Source organism: Vigna radiata, unplaced genomic scaffold (genome assembly GCF_000741045.1).
Source record: "Vigna radiata var. radiata cultivar VC1973A unplaced genomic scaffold, Vradiata_ver6 scaffold_190, whole genome shotgun sequence".
Taxonomy (NCBI): Eukaryota; Viridiplantae; Streptophyta; class Magnoliopsida; order Fabales; family Fabaceae; genus Vigna; species Vigna radiata.
Genome location: NW_014542194.1, coordinates 685246 through 701284, shown reverse-complemented (window position 1 = coordinate 701284; position 16039 = coordinate 685246). Strand labels below are relative to the sequence as shown.

At 29.9% G+C, this 16039-nt stretch overlaps 2 protein-coding genes across 2 annotated transcripts; both read right to left on the bottom strand.

Annotated features, from left to right (window-relative positions):
- Positions 1 to 3218: 3218 nt before the first annotated feature.
- LOC106779301 (malonyl-CoA:anthocyanidin 5-O-glucoside-6''-O-malonyltransferase-like) lies at positions 3219 to 4900 on the bottom strand. The gene has a single exon (XM_014667389.2). The coding sequence runs from the start codon at positions 4876 to 4878 to the stop codon at positions 3391 to 3393; it is 1488 nt and encodes a 495-aa protein (XP_014522875.1). The 5' UTR covers positions 4879 to 4900; the 3' UTR covers positions 3219 to 3390.
- A 7904-nt stretch (positions 4901 to 12804) lies between these two features.
- Positions 12805 to 14531, bottom strand: LOC106779304 (phenolic glucoside malonyltransferase 2-like). The gene has a single exon (XM_014667392.2). The coding sequence runs from the start codon at positions 14438 to 14440 to the stop codon at positions 13037 to 13039; it is 1404 nt and encodes a 467-aa protein (XP_014522878.1). The 5' UTR covers positions 14441 to 14531; the 3' UTR covers positions 12805 to 13036.
- Positions 14532 to 16039: the final 1508 nt, after the last annotated feature.

Here is a 16039-nt window from a genome sequence, read left to right as displayed (position 1 = left end):
TATACAATATTATTTTAGATCGCAAAGAATTTCAAATAATATACGTAAATTATTGTTATATTTAAATGCATAATAAAATATTATTAATAAGTATTTTAAAATAAAATACCAAGTATTGCATTAGTTCGAAATAGACTTTTTAAATTTGTTATTTTGAGTTAGATTAAATTTTAAATCTATTATTAAGTAACATATTTAAATTTTAACTCTGATGTGAATGAACATACTTATATTTTCTAAAATTAAAAATCTAATCATATATTCAATTGGCATCTCTCTAAACAATTAACTACTTATCATAATAAACCACCACAAGATTCATCTTTTTTATATTTAGGTTCCATACACAATAAAATTGGAATATGTATTGTATGGCCACCCAGTCAGTTAAGGACCAGCGACCCACCATCTAGAAAAAAAATGGCCATTAACATGAAAATTAATCTAAGCAATAACAACTATTAATAGGTCGTAAATGAGAATAATAGTCATTCATTGAAATTAATAAAAATATTGAAAATCATTTATTGATAATGAATGGGTCAGACATAATGCTAAGCTCATTATATTATTTATAAATATATGTTTTCTAGAAATGTTAGGTAATTAATTGTGATTACTCTTCTTTATTACAAGAATGATGGAGTAAATCACTGATTTAGGAGTCAGAGTTCCTTTGATAGGTATCCACCCCACGACTAGGACAAAGAGAAGAGAGGGAGAACATCGTAACTTAATGATTGAAGATCCTCAGGAAGCTCATATGGTCTTTCGAACAATTTTAAGTCTTTTGAGTAAGGGACTCAACGCCTTATCCAAAATATAATATAATTCAACATAAATAAACCTTCACAATCAATATTTTTCCAATTCAATTCATCTTCATAGCTAAACAAATACAACAAAAACTCAAAAATTCAATTATATTTTTTAGGTTTAATACATCATTTGGTCCCTTCTTATGGTGGTTTGGTTCAAAATAGTCCCATCTTTGAAAAAAGTGCATTAAGGTCCTATATTTCATTAAAAATTGTTCAATATCGTCCTTTTGGTAGACGACGTTAAAATAATAACGGTGCAGATGCTAGCGTGACCAAACGTTGATGAGATGTTAAATTGAAGCTTATGTGACATTGTGAAGAGGTTGCACTGTGTAAATATTTAAAAATAAAATAAAATGATGTAAGGTAGGTGGTAGGTTTAAGTCTGGGTTAAAGAAAATTACCCTTATCTAACCGCGATTTCGCCATTTCTGGGTTCAACATTGTGGTGAAAGTGGTGTTTTGATCAGTGTTGTTACCATTGCTGCAGAACGAAATGTGCCGCCACCAAACCTTGAGGCCACCATGTCGCCATCACCATCATCAACACAGACCTACGATTCGAAGCAGAGAAAAACAACAAAAAATCCAGAAATCAAACCCTAGCCACCATGAAACCCTAAATTGTGTCGCCAGTAATTAGGGCAAAATCTCCACTATGTGTTGCCCCTAACCACCATTAAGTAAGAACTGAATCGAAATCCCTAACCTGCAAACCAGAAATTTCAACCCAAATATGAGCAAGAAAATCGCAATCGCAACACCTAGAAACCCAATTCACCCCTACAACAAACCATAAACATACATAATCACTACCCAAATCGTAGAAACCCTAGTTCGCAAGTAGCATCCATGGCATCAACCTGCAAATTGCACAAGCCAGAAACGCAGAAATAATGTGAAGGTGAAGCTCAATGTTAAAGTTCAGGTGTTTATATGTAATGTTAAATATAGTTTCCCCTTTGGTCAAAAAATGTGCAATGCGGTCCCCTTTTCAATTTAAAACTGTGTACTTTGGTCCTAAATGGATATCAGCGAAAAACACATGATAGATATCTGACTTAGTTTCCACCATTAGTTTCCACCTCCAGTCCACCATCTTTGTCCACCTCTACTCCACCATCCACCTCCTCTCCACCATTAGTTTCCACCTCCAGTCCATCATCTTTGTCCACCTCCACTCCACCATCCACTTCCTCTCCACCATCACTTTCCACCTCCACTCCACCCTCTATTTCTACCTCAAACCCTAATCCCCAAATCCAACAATAAGAACATCGAGTATGTAGGCTAGAGTTAGCAACGCTTACCTCATGTACGTACGCTCTTCAAATTTGACCTTCAATGAATCACCACGCCATAGTGATTACAAGATCAGTTTCACCAAATTGTTAAACCCAAAAATTGCAATAAAATTCTTAAACCCTAACCCTAACCCCCAAATACCCAAAAATTCAAAAGATCATCGTCAATAGAAGAAAATACCTATATTTAACACAAAATCAAATTAAACCCTAACCCCCAAATAACACAACAAGAACATCAACAGCAAAATCAACAACAATCACCAGTTTCACAACAACGAAAAACCCAGAAATGGCTTAATCAGATAAGGGTTTTTTACTTTAACCCACACTTAAACTATTTTTCGTCATTTTAATTTTTTTCTTAAATATTTACATATTAAAATAACTTGACAGAGCCACGTAAGCATCCAAAGAAACACCTCAGACAGGTTTTGCCATGCTAGTTAATGTGCCGTTAAGATTTTAACGCCCTCTACGAAAAGGACCATAATGAACAGTTTTTAATTAAATATGGAACCTTATAGAATTTTTTTCAAAGATGGGATAATTTTGAACCAAACACTTAAAAAGAGGGATCAAAATATGTATTAAACCTATTTTCTTACATAACATAATAAAAAAAAAAAACCGAGGTAAAAAAATTAAAATCATTAATAATCACTAAAAAAAAGCCTAAAACCCTAAAATTCTTAAATCAAAATCACTAATAAATAGCGATAACAACACAGTGACAACAACAATGGCAATGGCAGTAGGTCCAGTTGTATCAATTATTCATAAATACAGATTCAATTAAAACAAAAAAAAAAAGCTCATATGAAACTACAAACCAAAAATAAAGCCTGAGATTTGATTAAACCTTATTTTTTTTTCTTTTAAAATTCTAATACCCACAAAATCAATTGTGTTGCTTATAAAAAAAATAATTAAGAAACTAATTACACCGATCGCGAAGAAAGGCAATATTACCACAAGGATTTTTTCTCCAGTGGTGACAAGACAACAAACATTATTCATTGCAAAACATGGACAAATAAAATTAATTCAAGAATGCTAACGTGAGAGATGTAAATGATAACAAAAGCATATTTTAGACAAAAGTATTAGTTAGTATCACCAAATAAAATAGACATTTCTGAACCACATAATAAAGTAGAGCCTCTATCTATGCCATACGCCTGCATTATTTAATCAACTTTTGTAGCAGAATAAGCTAATTTTCACTACACAACAACGTAATCAGAGGGAAATGTTACATTTTTCTAAAGGGAATCAAGTCCTTGAAGATAAAGGGAAGTAAATTCTTCCATTTCACTTTTAGGTAACATCAATCCAATTTCAATTCCGCCACTGATATCCCTACTTTCACTGATAGAAAATGCTCTATTTTTGTCTGCGGATACCATATCCACCTTCTTTGGCCTTCCCCACCCAAAATCAATGCTATAAACCTCAAACAACGGAGACCCAGCAGTAGAAGTTATTCTAGCCTCCCCAGGGTCATGCATAAGCGAAACCCATTTTTCTGCTCCATTCAAAACTTCCTCTTCCTTCACCCTATTCAAAGCCTCAACTATCCTCTCCAAAGCACAAATGAACCCATCTTTTCCAACCAACTCCTTAGTCAAAGCCACTACGTATTCTCCTTTAACGCAGTTTCCAAAATACGTGGCTGGAATTGGAGGATCCAAGCGCCTTCTACAGTCAACAGCAAATATGTACAGCACATGTTCTTCCTTCACTTGGTTCGCTTTAACCCAACACGCTAACACATACGCACACGTAACAGAAAATGTTGACAGATGACCAGCCACTTTCACCTTAGAGTTTCCGTATTGTTTGAGCTTTTGAATCTGTGAAGGGGTCAATTCAAAAAAACCTTTGAGTCCATCGCTCGGTGTTGCAGTGAGAGGCTCCCACACCTTGAGACTTCGGTTATTCGAACCATTATGATTCATCCACTGGTCTGCGTACAGTTCAGCGAATCCAGAAGGGTCTCTAATCAATGATCTGTCAAAGATAGGCGTAAGATGGTGAGGCAAGGATGGTGTTGGTGTTGGTGTAGTAGGGTTTTGAAGGTTAGAGCATATATAGGCCCATGCTTTGATGAACATGGATGAAGATTTTCCGTCGAAAGCTGCATGGTGTGTGGTTACTCCAATGCAAAAGCCAGCGTTTGGGAACAGAGTGACTTGAATCGCCAACAGAGATGCTTTATCATGGGAATTGGCCAAGTGGGGTGCTAAATGGTGGCGTTGTGATGCTTCACAGAGATGAGAGCAAAGATGGTCGAAGTTTTGGTCTGACTCAGCAACAATAAAGGAAACAGTGTCGCCGGGGAAATAGTTGATGATAGGTTTGGGAGAGTGAGAGGGCCATGTGAGAGTGCCAGAAAAAGGGAGAAAGTGTTGGAGAGTGAGGGAAAGAGAATGCTTGAGAGAGGGAAGAAGAGAATGAAGGAATGAAGAGGTTGGGTGTGGGAAGTGATAGAAGAAGAGACGTTGAACAGGTGGAAATCGAAGCCATAAGAGGTCGAAGAAGGTTAATGGAAGAGAGGTTGGAACAAGGGTGGAAAGGGTTGGTTTCTGAAGCGGTTCCACCGAACAAACTTGGATAACTTTGAGAGATGCTGGTGACGCAGCTTGAGTCATGATTCTGAGGAATGAAGAAGCGGTGGTGCAGTTGGAAAGGAAGTGAAGGTTCCTGTAGTCGATGGTTTGGACGATATTTATTGGTGCTGGAAGTCCCATAGCTTAAAATTTACGTGCTGGTCAAATTTTAATGAATAATGGTATAACGGCATTTATATCTTATATTTATTTCACACGTATATTACAAAAGAGAAAAATAATTATAAAACAATGAATTTTTATATTTATTTAAGAAATATGGAATTTTATTCATTTATATATTGACTTTCAATACATCTCTCTCACATTAAAATATATATACTGAATTAATCTTATATCTGGATAAACCTAAAATTATCACGTGAGTATGAAAGCAATTTGAGAGAAAACGAATTGTGCGGAGAGGTCCCATTGGATAGTTGAAGCTAAACAAATCTGGATTTAGAGAAAAAAAAAATAACATTCATTTATACAGTTCAATTTTTTTCTATATTAGTTACCTAATCGTTTAAAAAATATTTTTTAAATTTACTAAAAATTATTAATTTCAATAAAGTATTATAAATAATTATCTAAATAATAAATTATATCAGATATACGGATATATTTTATATTTTAATTTATAATGTTTAATTAAGAATAAAGTAGATTTCTTAAAACATTTTTAAATTTATACTTTCAACATTTCATGTTCCCATACATGTATCGAAATGATAATAAAATATTATTATATAAATTATAATTTTTAGTAATTAAATTAGTTATAAGGATTCACCAATTCTGTTGTTGATTTTTTTTAAAAGAAAAACTTAATCGATTTTTAATCATTTTTTTCTTCGGACATCTATTTTCTATTAACAATAAAAAAAGTATGAATTAATAGTAACTATAGGATTGTTTTAACCCTTATAAAAAAATATAAAAATAATTGAAAATAATAACTACTAATTCTTTTTTTTTTTTTTGTGTATCTTAAATTTGAGAAGCTCTTCAATAATTCTTCGATAATCATCACGTTTCTCGTATAAAATCATTCAACTTAAAGATAATCATATATTTTAACTACTACCAAAACATAATAATTATTAAACTCTCGCTAATCTCTACTTCAAAACAGCCAACCCCACTTCCCCAAAAACTAATAAATGTGGGAATCATTGGACTGGGGAAATATTACAAGAAAGTGATGATCTTGACAGTTCAAAACAATATAATTGCTTCACGGTACGTTTTTCCTATTTCTGTTTTGAATGTTCAAAACAATGTACTTGCTTCACGATAGGTTTTTCCTTTTTCTGTTTTTTGTAGCACTTAGAAAACGGTGGAGCATAATACATAATACGATCATTTTTATTATAATTACTTTTAATATTTATGTTAATATTTGACTCATACAATATTATTTTTACATCACAAAGAATTTCAAATAATATACCTAAATTATTGTTATATTTAAATACATAACAGAATAACAAAATAAAATGGATATTGTAATTAAAAATTATTTTTATTATTACTAATTATTTTTGTTTTTAACTTTTTTATTAATACGTATTTTTATTATTAATAGTAATATCATTATATAACTTTATTTTACTATTAATATTATAAATATATAATTTAAATTTTACTTTAATTTTTTATTACTATTTTATTGTATAAACTTATATTACTTTTAATTTTTATTATATAAATTCAGTTTTTACTATTACTATTCTTATATAAATCTATGTTTTTATTATTATTTTGTAAATTCATTTTATTTTTATTAATCTTGTTATTTTTATATGAATTTATTTTATAATTTAATATTTTATTATTATATTATATAATAATATAATCATATATATATATATATATATATATATATATATATATATTATTTTTTATCCATTTTTATTTTTCAATTTTATATTTTAAATAAAACTTTTCTTAAATTTAAATAATTATTTTTTTCAATTTTATTACATAAGTGACTGTTTTTTTTGTTTCAACTTACTGTTTTTTTAAACTTAGCTATTTTTGTTATTAAAAAATTACCTATAGAATAAATAAAAATTATTTACAATAAAAGTATAAAAAAGATATACTTAATTTTATAATTATAACAATAACATTAATAATAATTTTATCATTTTTTATTGTCATACAAAAATTGAATATATACACACACGTGTTTTTACTTGTATATATATTATATCTCTAAGTGTGAAAAAGAGTTCTTTTTACAGTTATAAATTATCTTAATTTTGTAATTATTCATGTTATTACGTGAAAAGTTGTATTCGGAAGTAGATTGTTATGTAAATTATTGTACAGGAAAAAGATGTATAAATTGAAATATGTCAGTCAATTCTCGCAGAGTGCAAGAAAAAATTCACAGAGCCAGAAAAAAAAAAAGAAATTTGCACAACGCACCAAGGCCTGTGCGTTGAGCGAATCATGACAATTAAAGAAGCCAGCAATTTGGAAATTCGTATAGTGCACACATACTTGTGCGCTGAGCAAATAATAGCAGTTTTAGCACAGTAATAAAAAGAAATTCACAGAACGCACACTCTTGTGCGCTGAGCGAATTAATGAAGTTAAGGGGCTTTTAAAAGACGTGATAGAAAAGCAGAAACGATCTCCTGACACGAAAAATAGAAAAACGCTATGAGAACTGGAGAAGTCCATCAAGAGACTCTTCAAGACATCAAGACTTCACTTTCTGCAAGGAATTGCTATAAAGAGTACGTTTTAGATGTCTAGGAGAGGTTAGTTTTTCTGTTAATTGGGATAGGTTGTATGACGATACATTAATGTAAATTTCCTGTGCAATAATTCTTTTTAAAGTTTCTTTTGTACTGGAAAATATTTTTAGAACCAGAAACTTAAGAAAAGAAACTAAAAGTGACTACTCTAGGAATAACTTCTGTACTTTTGGTCATTCTAAACATCTGATTTTAATGCAAAATTATCTCTTGAATTAATTACGGAATTAATAATTTAATAGATAATTTTAGAACTTGTTTTAAGGAATTAAATCAAAATACGCTCATGTGAATGCTTGAACAGAGACCTTATTTTATCCAAGATGTTACTGTAATGTTAGTCAAAGACCAATTCTTGACACACCAACTATTTGATAAAATACCAAAAATAGTTTCTTGTATTTTTTTGTTTATTTGATGTCATGTGTTGCACAAGTCTCTTGGGAGAACGATATTTTACTTATCCACTGTATTACTTGTAACGATTTGGTATATTTGCCAAAAAGTTATCATCTCCATTATTAAGAATATTGAGAAAAATATATTAAAATTTTATAAAATACTAACTCCGCTTAATTAACATGAATGAGATCATAATTGACACTTTACTTATTTAAACCAAAATACTACCAAATTCATGGAAAGATTTGGTAGAACTCCAATAATCCTATCCCAATTTCAACTTTGTGGACAAAGTTGCTGTTAAAGAGGGGAGTACTATAACACGCGTTGGAGAAAGGAGTAACGGTGGGAGACACGTGACAAGCAAGGCACAAAATAATGACATCCGTAAGAGTACACGTATGAAGAGAGAGCATAAAGTTGAAGGAATTTGTTCGGCGAGGCGTGTGCAGTATGATCCTTCCCTCTACAACTCTTTCTCTGAAACATTTTCTCTGTCCCTTGATCTAATCTTCTTTCTGCACAATTCCTTTTCAGGAATGATTCTTCCCTGTGGATACTCAAATACTCTGATGACCAATACAACCATTCTCGAATGCTCTGTTTTTACCAATTTTAATTGCTTTTAATTGTTGTTACAGCAAATTGTTTATCCATTCAGATTTGGTCCTTTTTTTCATTTAATACCACTTATCATTCTTAATTTCGTTCACTCTCTTCTACCTAGCAATGTTACACGTGTTCTCCTTCTTCACCAATATATTATACAAAAGGTGACTATTTGTGAAGATATCAATCAGTTATCAGTAAAACATGGCAATGACAATAGCAATTTAAGAATTAAAACTGTTAGTTCCGATGCTATAAAAAAAATTAGAAACATGTAAAGAATTAGAAATTGTGTTTTGCATTATTATGTTTGGCTTGAAAAAGAAAGGAAAAAAAATGAAAAAAAAATTATTAAGAATTGAACTTTTAAATCTAACTTAATTTTATAAAATCGATTTATCAAGTAAGTTATATTTGTGTTTATATATTATAATTTCATCTAGTCGAGGTAAGATTTCAAATATCAGTTCTAGATTATAAGAAATTATATTTGTTGGTTTGGTGAGTAAATCTCTTCTGGAGTTTCATGGAGTTTGTTTTTTGTTTACTTTTTCAGCAGTTAAATGACTTTCAAATATAAAAATAAGATGGAAAAACAATGTTTCTCAGCGTTCTTTTCTCTCCGACAATGAAAATTGGATCTTGATTGTGTTTGAGTTAGTCCAGGACGAAAGAAAAGGAAGAATACGAAAGACATATATATTAATGTTATCATGTTTTAATCTTATTTATTGCTTTACCTTTTTGTCCATGCACGTATTAAAATTGGTGGTATTTTCCTTTTTCGTATGTTCGTCTTAGGAAAAAGGGAAATAAAAAAAAATGAAAATAGGGATGAAATAAGTTCAGAAAAGATAATGGATAGGAAGGAAAATTAAATATTTTTTTCTTTGGAAGGATATAAATGGTGAGTAATAAAAAGATAATCTTCAAAGTTGTGTAATTTGATAAAAGATATGAAAAAGATAAAAACAAAATATTAAAAATAGGTTAAAAAATAAGTGTTATTATATTTTAAAAATAATTATTTCAATTTACAAAATTACAATTTTTTACATTTTTAAAATTAATTTTAATAATTAATTTTAATTTTTTTTCTTTGTAAACATTTTTACAATTAAATATAACATTAACAATTATCATTTTATATTACTTTTATAATTAGGGATATTTTGGTAACCTTTAATTTCTATCAATTAAACAATTTTTTTATTTATCATATCGGTCAAATTTTATACTAATTTTTACAAACTTTATTTTCAAATTCACTTTCACCCACTTCAAATTTACTAAAAAAAAAATTATTAATTATTCTCAAAATCTTCTCAAATTCATCAATTCACTCTCTTCCAAATTAATCTTCTAAAACAAACATAGCCTAAAATTGAAAAAAATAATGTATCGATAATGAGATAACTTGACTCCAAAATCAGTATAAGATTATGTCATCTCACCGTTAATATTTCTCTAAACAAATCAATTAATGATGACTAATAAATAATTAAGATAAGGTAACTAATTATTATTTAGAAAATCCTAAATCAATACACATCTATAAAATCTAAGTCTATGAACACAAAAACCCATACAGGTATCATAAATAAATATTATTTATGATATATGATATATGATCGAATCAATCATTATATCATTTCTTATATATTGATGACTTAGCGTCATAGAAAACGATAAAAGAAACATATTTAATTAAGAACATTTCTACTATAGAAAGATACAAATACAGAGAAAGAAAAATGAACACCTATGTTCAACATACATCTCGACCTTTTAAGAAAAGTTATTATTTTAAACTATTATTATTCACACCTTTAAAGAATAACTTTTTTTTTCTATTTAAAAATTAGCATTTCGAAATTATTTTTCAAAAGTTAAATTTTATACTTTCAAAAATAGTTTTAAAAATGTTAATTCCAAAAAACTACTTCCAAAAATATTATATTTAAAAAGTTATATAAGATAAAAATATATTAATAAATTTAAGAGGTCTAGATAACAATTAGACTATAGAAGTTTAAGTCCAACACTATATATTGACAATTTCTTTTATTGATGTCTGTTTTTTCACCTTAAACTTTAGTAGGAATGAGAAAAGTTTAAATTATTTGTGGTTTAGAAACATTCCTAATTTACTATCTCAATTTATATTAACTTTTATAGTTCAGAATTTAAAGATATATTATAGAATATACAATGATACGTATTTTAATTACATAATTCAAAAACATATTTTAAATTACACGGTCTAGAATTTATTTTCAAATGTTTTTTTTTTCAAATTCTATAATTTAGACCACATACTGAATTGTATAGTCTTAATTGCATAATTATAAGTAATTCATAAATTTGAAATATATTTCCAATTTAAAAAATATATTTTTCTCGATTCCATAATATAAAAATTTAAGACATCAAACATTTTAGTCTTTTTTCATACTCACATGCTCATGAATTACGAAAACATGACCCAAAGGAGGAAGTAATCCTCCTTTATCTACCTCCGAATGTTTTACCTGTACCACCAAATTTCACAGTAGTGAGATCCTTTGATTCGGTTGCTAGATTTTGTTCAAACTCTTAATTTTTTCTTTGTCAAATTATTTTCCAAGAACAATTAGATGATTAACAATGTGAGTAAACCAATTTTGGACATCATAGAAGTTCTTTTCAACCTTCATTTGAAACATTTCATACTCTTGGATCAAAGAATTTTTCTTGACCTTCCTAACTTCATTTGTTCGAGTAACCTCCAGGACATCCCATATCTCTTTTGCTAAAGTGCAATTTGATACTAAGAATTCATCCATAGTTAGTGTCAAGGAAATGAACGTTCTTTGTCTTGACATCATAATGCGCCCTTTTGCTCTCATCCAGATTCCATTTAGTGAAGTTCCTTTTCACAGTTTTTCCATCAACCACTTTAACATGTTCATATGGACTATTTACCACTACATCCCATACACCTTTATCAATCGATTCCAAGAAAATTTTCATTCGAATTTAATGAAAGGGATAGTTTTTTCCTACAACAGAGGTCATCTGGAAAACAATTTCTTGTTGTGCATCATCAAAAGGGAAAGATTGTTGATAGGAGGAGCCATGTAGTTAAACTCATATCTCACATATGAGTTTTTGATGATGAAAACAGAAATGTTTAATAGTTTTTGCACAACAATATGGTAAAAATGTTGCTTGATTATATATGTGAATGTGCTTGAACTATCTCTGATGAGTATTCATTATGACAAATGAATCATTGATTGTAACACTTTGCACATTGCATATCTATATGAATTAATCGATTACACTGTTTGTATAATTTGTTAGATTCATCAGATATCAGTAGATGTTTAATTGTGGCAAAACACCAAGTTTTAACCGGATTACATTATGGGTATAATCGATTAAAACTTGTGGTTATGCCTGCACATGTTTACATAGTGCATTGAATGAAAAAGTTTTCAAAATATGCTTAAGTATGGAACTTAGTCGATTACATTAATTTCCTAATTGGGTTTTGTATGAAAACCTTTTTCAAGAATAGCCATAATTTTCATAACGGTCATAATTTTAAATGTTGCGGCTTGTATGTTTTGATTAATCGATTACATGCACTTCTTAATCTATTAAACAGTGTGAAAAGTAAATCAGTTAATGCTGAAGGGATTGCTTAACCGATTATATTAATTGGGTAATCAATTAAATTGGATCAAAGTTGAGAAAATCTATAAATAGACATATTGCTTTCTGTATTCAAAAACTTTATGATTCATATATTTAATATCTGATTTGTTTGTTCAAATCTTATTGTAGGGACGTCTTGAAACTCTCGAAGAATCAAAATTTCCATATTTGAAATAAATCAACAAAGATTCTTGAAGAATTAAAGTGTTATCATATGGTGATCATACTTACCCATTGAGATGTACTTAGCTATCTACAATCAAGACTGATTGTATCCCTGTTTCTGTGGACATGAAGAAAACTTGGTAAAGTTATTTGAGTTAGAGTGACATATTTCTAAGAGTGACAAAAAGAGATTGTTTTTTCTGGAATGCTATAGTTGGTTTGGAATGAGATTACATTATGAGGATTGTTAAGCACTGGCCGAGTATAAACAGCTGGACGTAGGCAATATAACTAGAAGAATATTTTTCTCCGAGTAGTGGCAGTAGACAGCAAACATTATTAATTGCAAAACGTGGACAAATAAAACTAATTCAAGAAAGCTAACGTGAGAGAAGTGATTGATAACAAAAGCATATTTTAGGCAAAAGTATTAATACCACCAAATAAGATATACATTTCTGAACCATATTATAAACTAGAGTCTCTATCTATGCCATACGGCTGCATTATTGAATCAACTTTTGTAACATAATAAGGTAATTTTCACAACACAACAACTTTCACTTATTTATCACACTATAGTGACATAAAAAAAGTGAACAGATATTTACCCTTATCAATGGGAAAAAGTGCTGTATTCAACATAATCAAAGGGAATCAAATCCTTGAAGAAAAAGGGAAGTAAAATCTTCCATCTCACTTTTAGGTAACATCAATCCAATCTCAATTCCTCCACTCATATCCCTACTTTCACTAATAGAAAATGTTCTTGCTTTGTCTGTGGATACCAAATCCACCTTCTTTGGCCTTCCCCACCCAAAATCAATGCTATAAAACTCATACAACGGAGACCCAGCAGTAGCAGTTATTGTACCCTCCCCAGGGTCATGTATAAGCGAAACCCATTTTTCTGCTCCATTCAAAACTTCCTCTTCCTTCACCCTTTTCAAAGCCTCAACTATCCTCTCCAAAGCATAAATGAACCCATCTTTTCCAACCAATTCCTTAGTCAAAGCCACTACGTATTTTACTTTAACGCAGTTTCCAAAATATGTGGCTGGAATTGGAGGATCCAAGCGCGTTCTACAGTCAACAGGAAATATGTACAGCACATTTTCTTCCTTCACTTGGTTCGCTTTGACCAAACACGCTAACACATACGCACACGTAACAGAAAATGTTGACAGATGAACATTTACTTTCGCCTTAGAGTTTCCGTATTGTTTGAGCTTTTGAATCTGTGAAGGGGTAAATTCAAACAAACCTTTAAGTCCATCACTCGGTGTTGCAGTGAGAGACTCCTGCACCACCTTGAGACTTCGGTTATTCGAACCATTATGATTCATCCACTGGTCCGCGTACAGTTCAGCGAATCCAGAAGGGTCTCTGATCAATGATCTGTCAAAGATAGGTGTAAGATGCTGAGGTAAGGATGGTGTTGGTGTTAGTGAGGGTGTGGGTGTAGTAGGGTTTTGAAGGTTAGAGAATATATAGGCCCATGCTTTGACGAACATGGATGCAGATTTTCCGTCGAAAATTGCATGGTGTGTGGTTACTCCAATGCAAAAGCCAGAGTTTGGGAACACAGTGACTTGAACCGCCAACAGAGATGCTTTATCATGGGAATTAGCCAATTGGGGTGCTAAATGGTGGCGTTGTGATGCTTCACAGAGATGGGAGCAAAGGTGGTCGAAGTTTTGGTCGGACTCAGCAACAATGAAAGAAACAGTGTCGCCGGGGAGATAGTTGATGATGGGTTTGGGAGAGTGAGAGGGCCATGTGAGAGTTCCAGATAAAGGGAGGAAGTGTTGGAGAGTGAGGGAAAAAGAATGTTTGAGAGAGGGAAGAAGAGAGTGAAGGAATGAAGAGGTTTGGTGTGGGGAGTGATAGAAGAAGAGACATTGAACAGGTGGAAATCGAATCCATAAGAGATCGAAGAAGGTTAATGGAAGAGAGGTTGGAACAAGGGTGGAAATGGTTGGTTCCTGAAGTGGTGCCACCGAACAAATTTGGATAACTTTGAGAGATGCTGTTGACGCAGCTTGAGTCATGGTTCTGAAGAATGGAGAAGCAGTGGTGCACTTGAAAATGTTGAACTCACTGCAATATATTTATAACACTTCCCCAGTGATATTATTAGGTAATGGTAGATTATCCACCTATTTTTAGTGTAAAAATGCATTATAGTATATTTTTTCATATTATCAAGTGGAATTAATATATACATGATTTGGAATTGCTGCATTTAAAACGTGGTGAAGAGTACGAAAGCAATTGGATTGGGAGAAAACGCAGTGTGTGGAGAAGCTAAACAAATCTGGATTTACAGAAAAAAAATAACATTCATTTATACAGTTCAATGTTTTTTATATTAGTTATCTAATCGTTTAAAAGTATTTTTTAAATTTACTAAAAATTATTAATTTTAATAAGATATTATAAATAATTATCCAAATAATAAATTATATCAGATACACGGATATATTTTATATATATTTTATGATGTTTAATTAAGAATAAAGTAGATTTCTTATAAACATTTTTAAATTTATACTTTTCAACATTTCATGTTCCCATACATGTATCAAAATGATATTAAAATATTATTATATAAATTATAACTTTTAGTTATTAAATTAGTTATAAGGATTCACTAATTTTGTCGTTGATATTATTTTAAAAAAAAAAACTTAATTGATTTATAATCAATTTTTTTCGGGCATCTCTTTTTTATTAACAATAAAATCTATGAATTAATAGGAACAATAGGATTATTTTGACCCTTATAAAAAGAATATATAAAAGAAGTTGAAAATGATATCTACTTATTCTTTTTTTTTTTTTTTTGTTATTCATATACTTTAAGTGATTTAGTAAGCTCTTCAATCGAAAATGCTAACAAGTATTTGAACTTTTCAATAATACATACTATATTCATATGCTATATTCTTAATACTATATTCATATATGCTATATTCTTAAAGTTGTTGGTTAACTACTTCAAAATTCAACCAAGAGTTTAAAAGTCTCTTTATTACATAAAAAATAAGTTACTTATTTCGTCAAAATCTCTTTCCATCAAATAAGTAAAATGTGTGAGTCATTGGATTGATGAAAATTTCGTAATTTTGACAATTCGAACCATGGACTCTGATACCATTTGTAGGGAGGTTCGACACTTACATATACACAAGTCTCCACATTGATAAGATATTATCCGTTTTGAGCCAAGCCTTCACGGATTTGCTTTTGGTACCACTACAAAAGATCTCTTATTAATGAAGATATCTTATATGCATATAAACTCATGTTCATCTCTTATTTTTTCTGATGAACTTTTGTTTATAGCCAAAAAATCTTACGTAAAACAATAATTTTTATTATAATTACTTTTAATATTTATGTTAATATTTGACTCATACAATATTATTTTTACATCACAAAGAATTTCAAATAATATGCCTAAATTATTGTTATATTTAAATACATAACACAATAGTAAAATAAAATGGATATTGTAATTAAAAATTATTTTTATTATTATAAATTATTTTTTTAACTTTTTTTATTAATACTTATTTTTATTATTAATAGTAATATCATTATATAAATTTATTTTACTATTAATATTATAAATATATAATTTAAAT

Coding starts and splice junctions, on each gene's coding strand:
- LOC106779301 (XM_014667389.2), bottom strand. CDS start 4,878: ATGGGACTTCCAGCACCAATAAATATCGTCCAAACCATCGACTACAGG.
- LOC106779304 (XM_014667392.2), bottom strand. CDS start 14,440: ATGACTCAAGCTGCGTCAACAGCATCTCTCAAAGTTATCCAAATTTGT.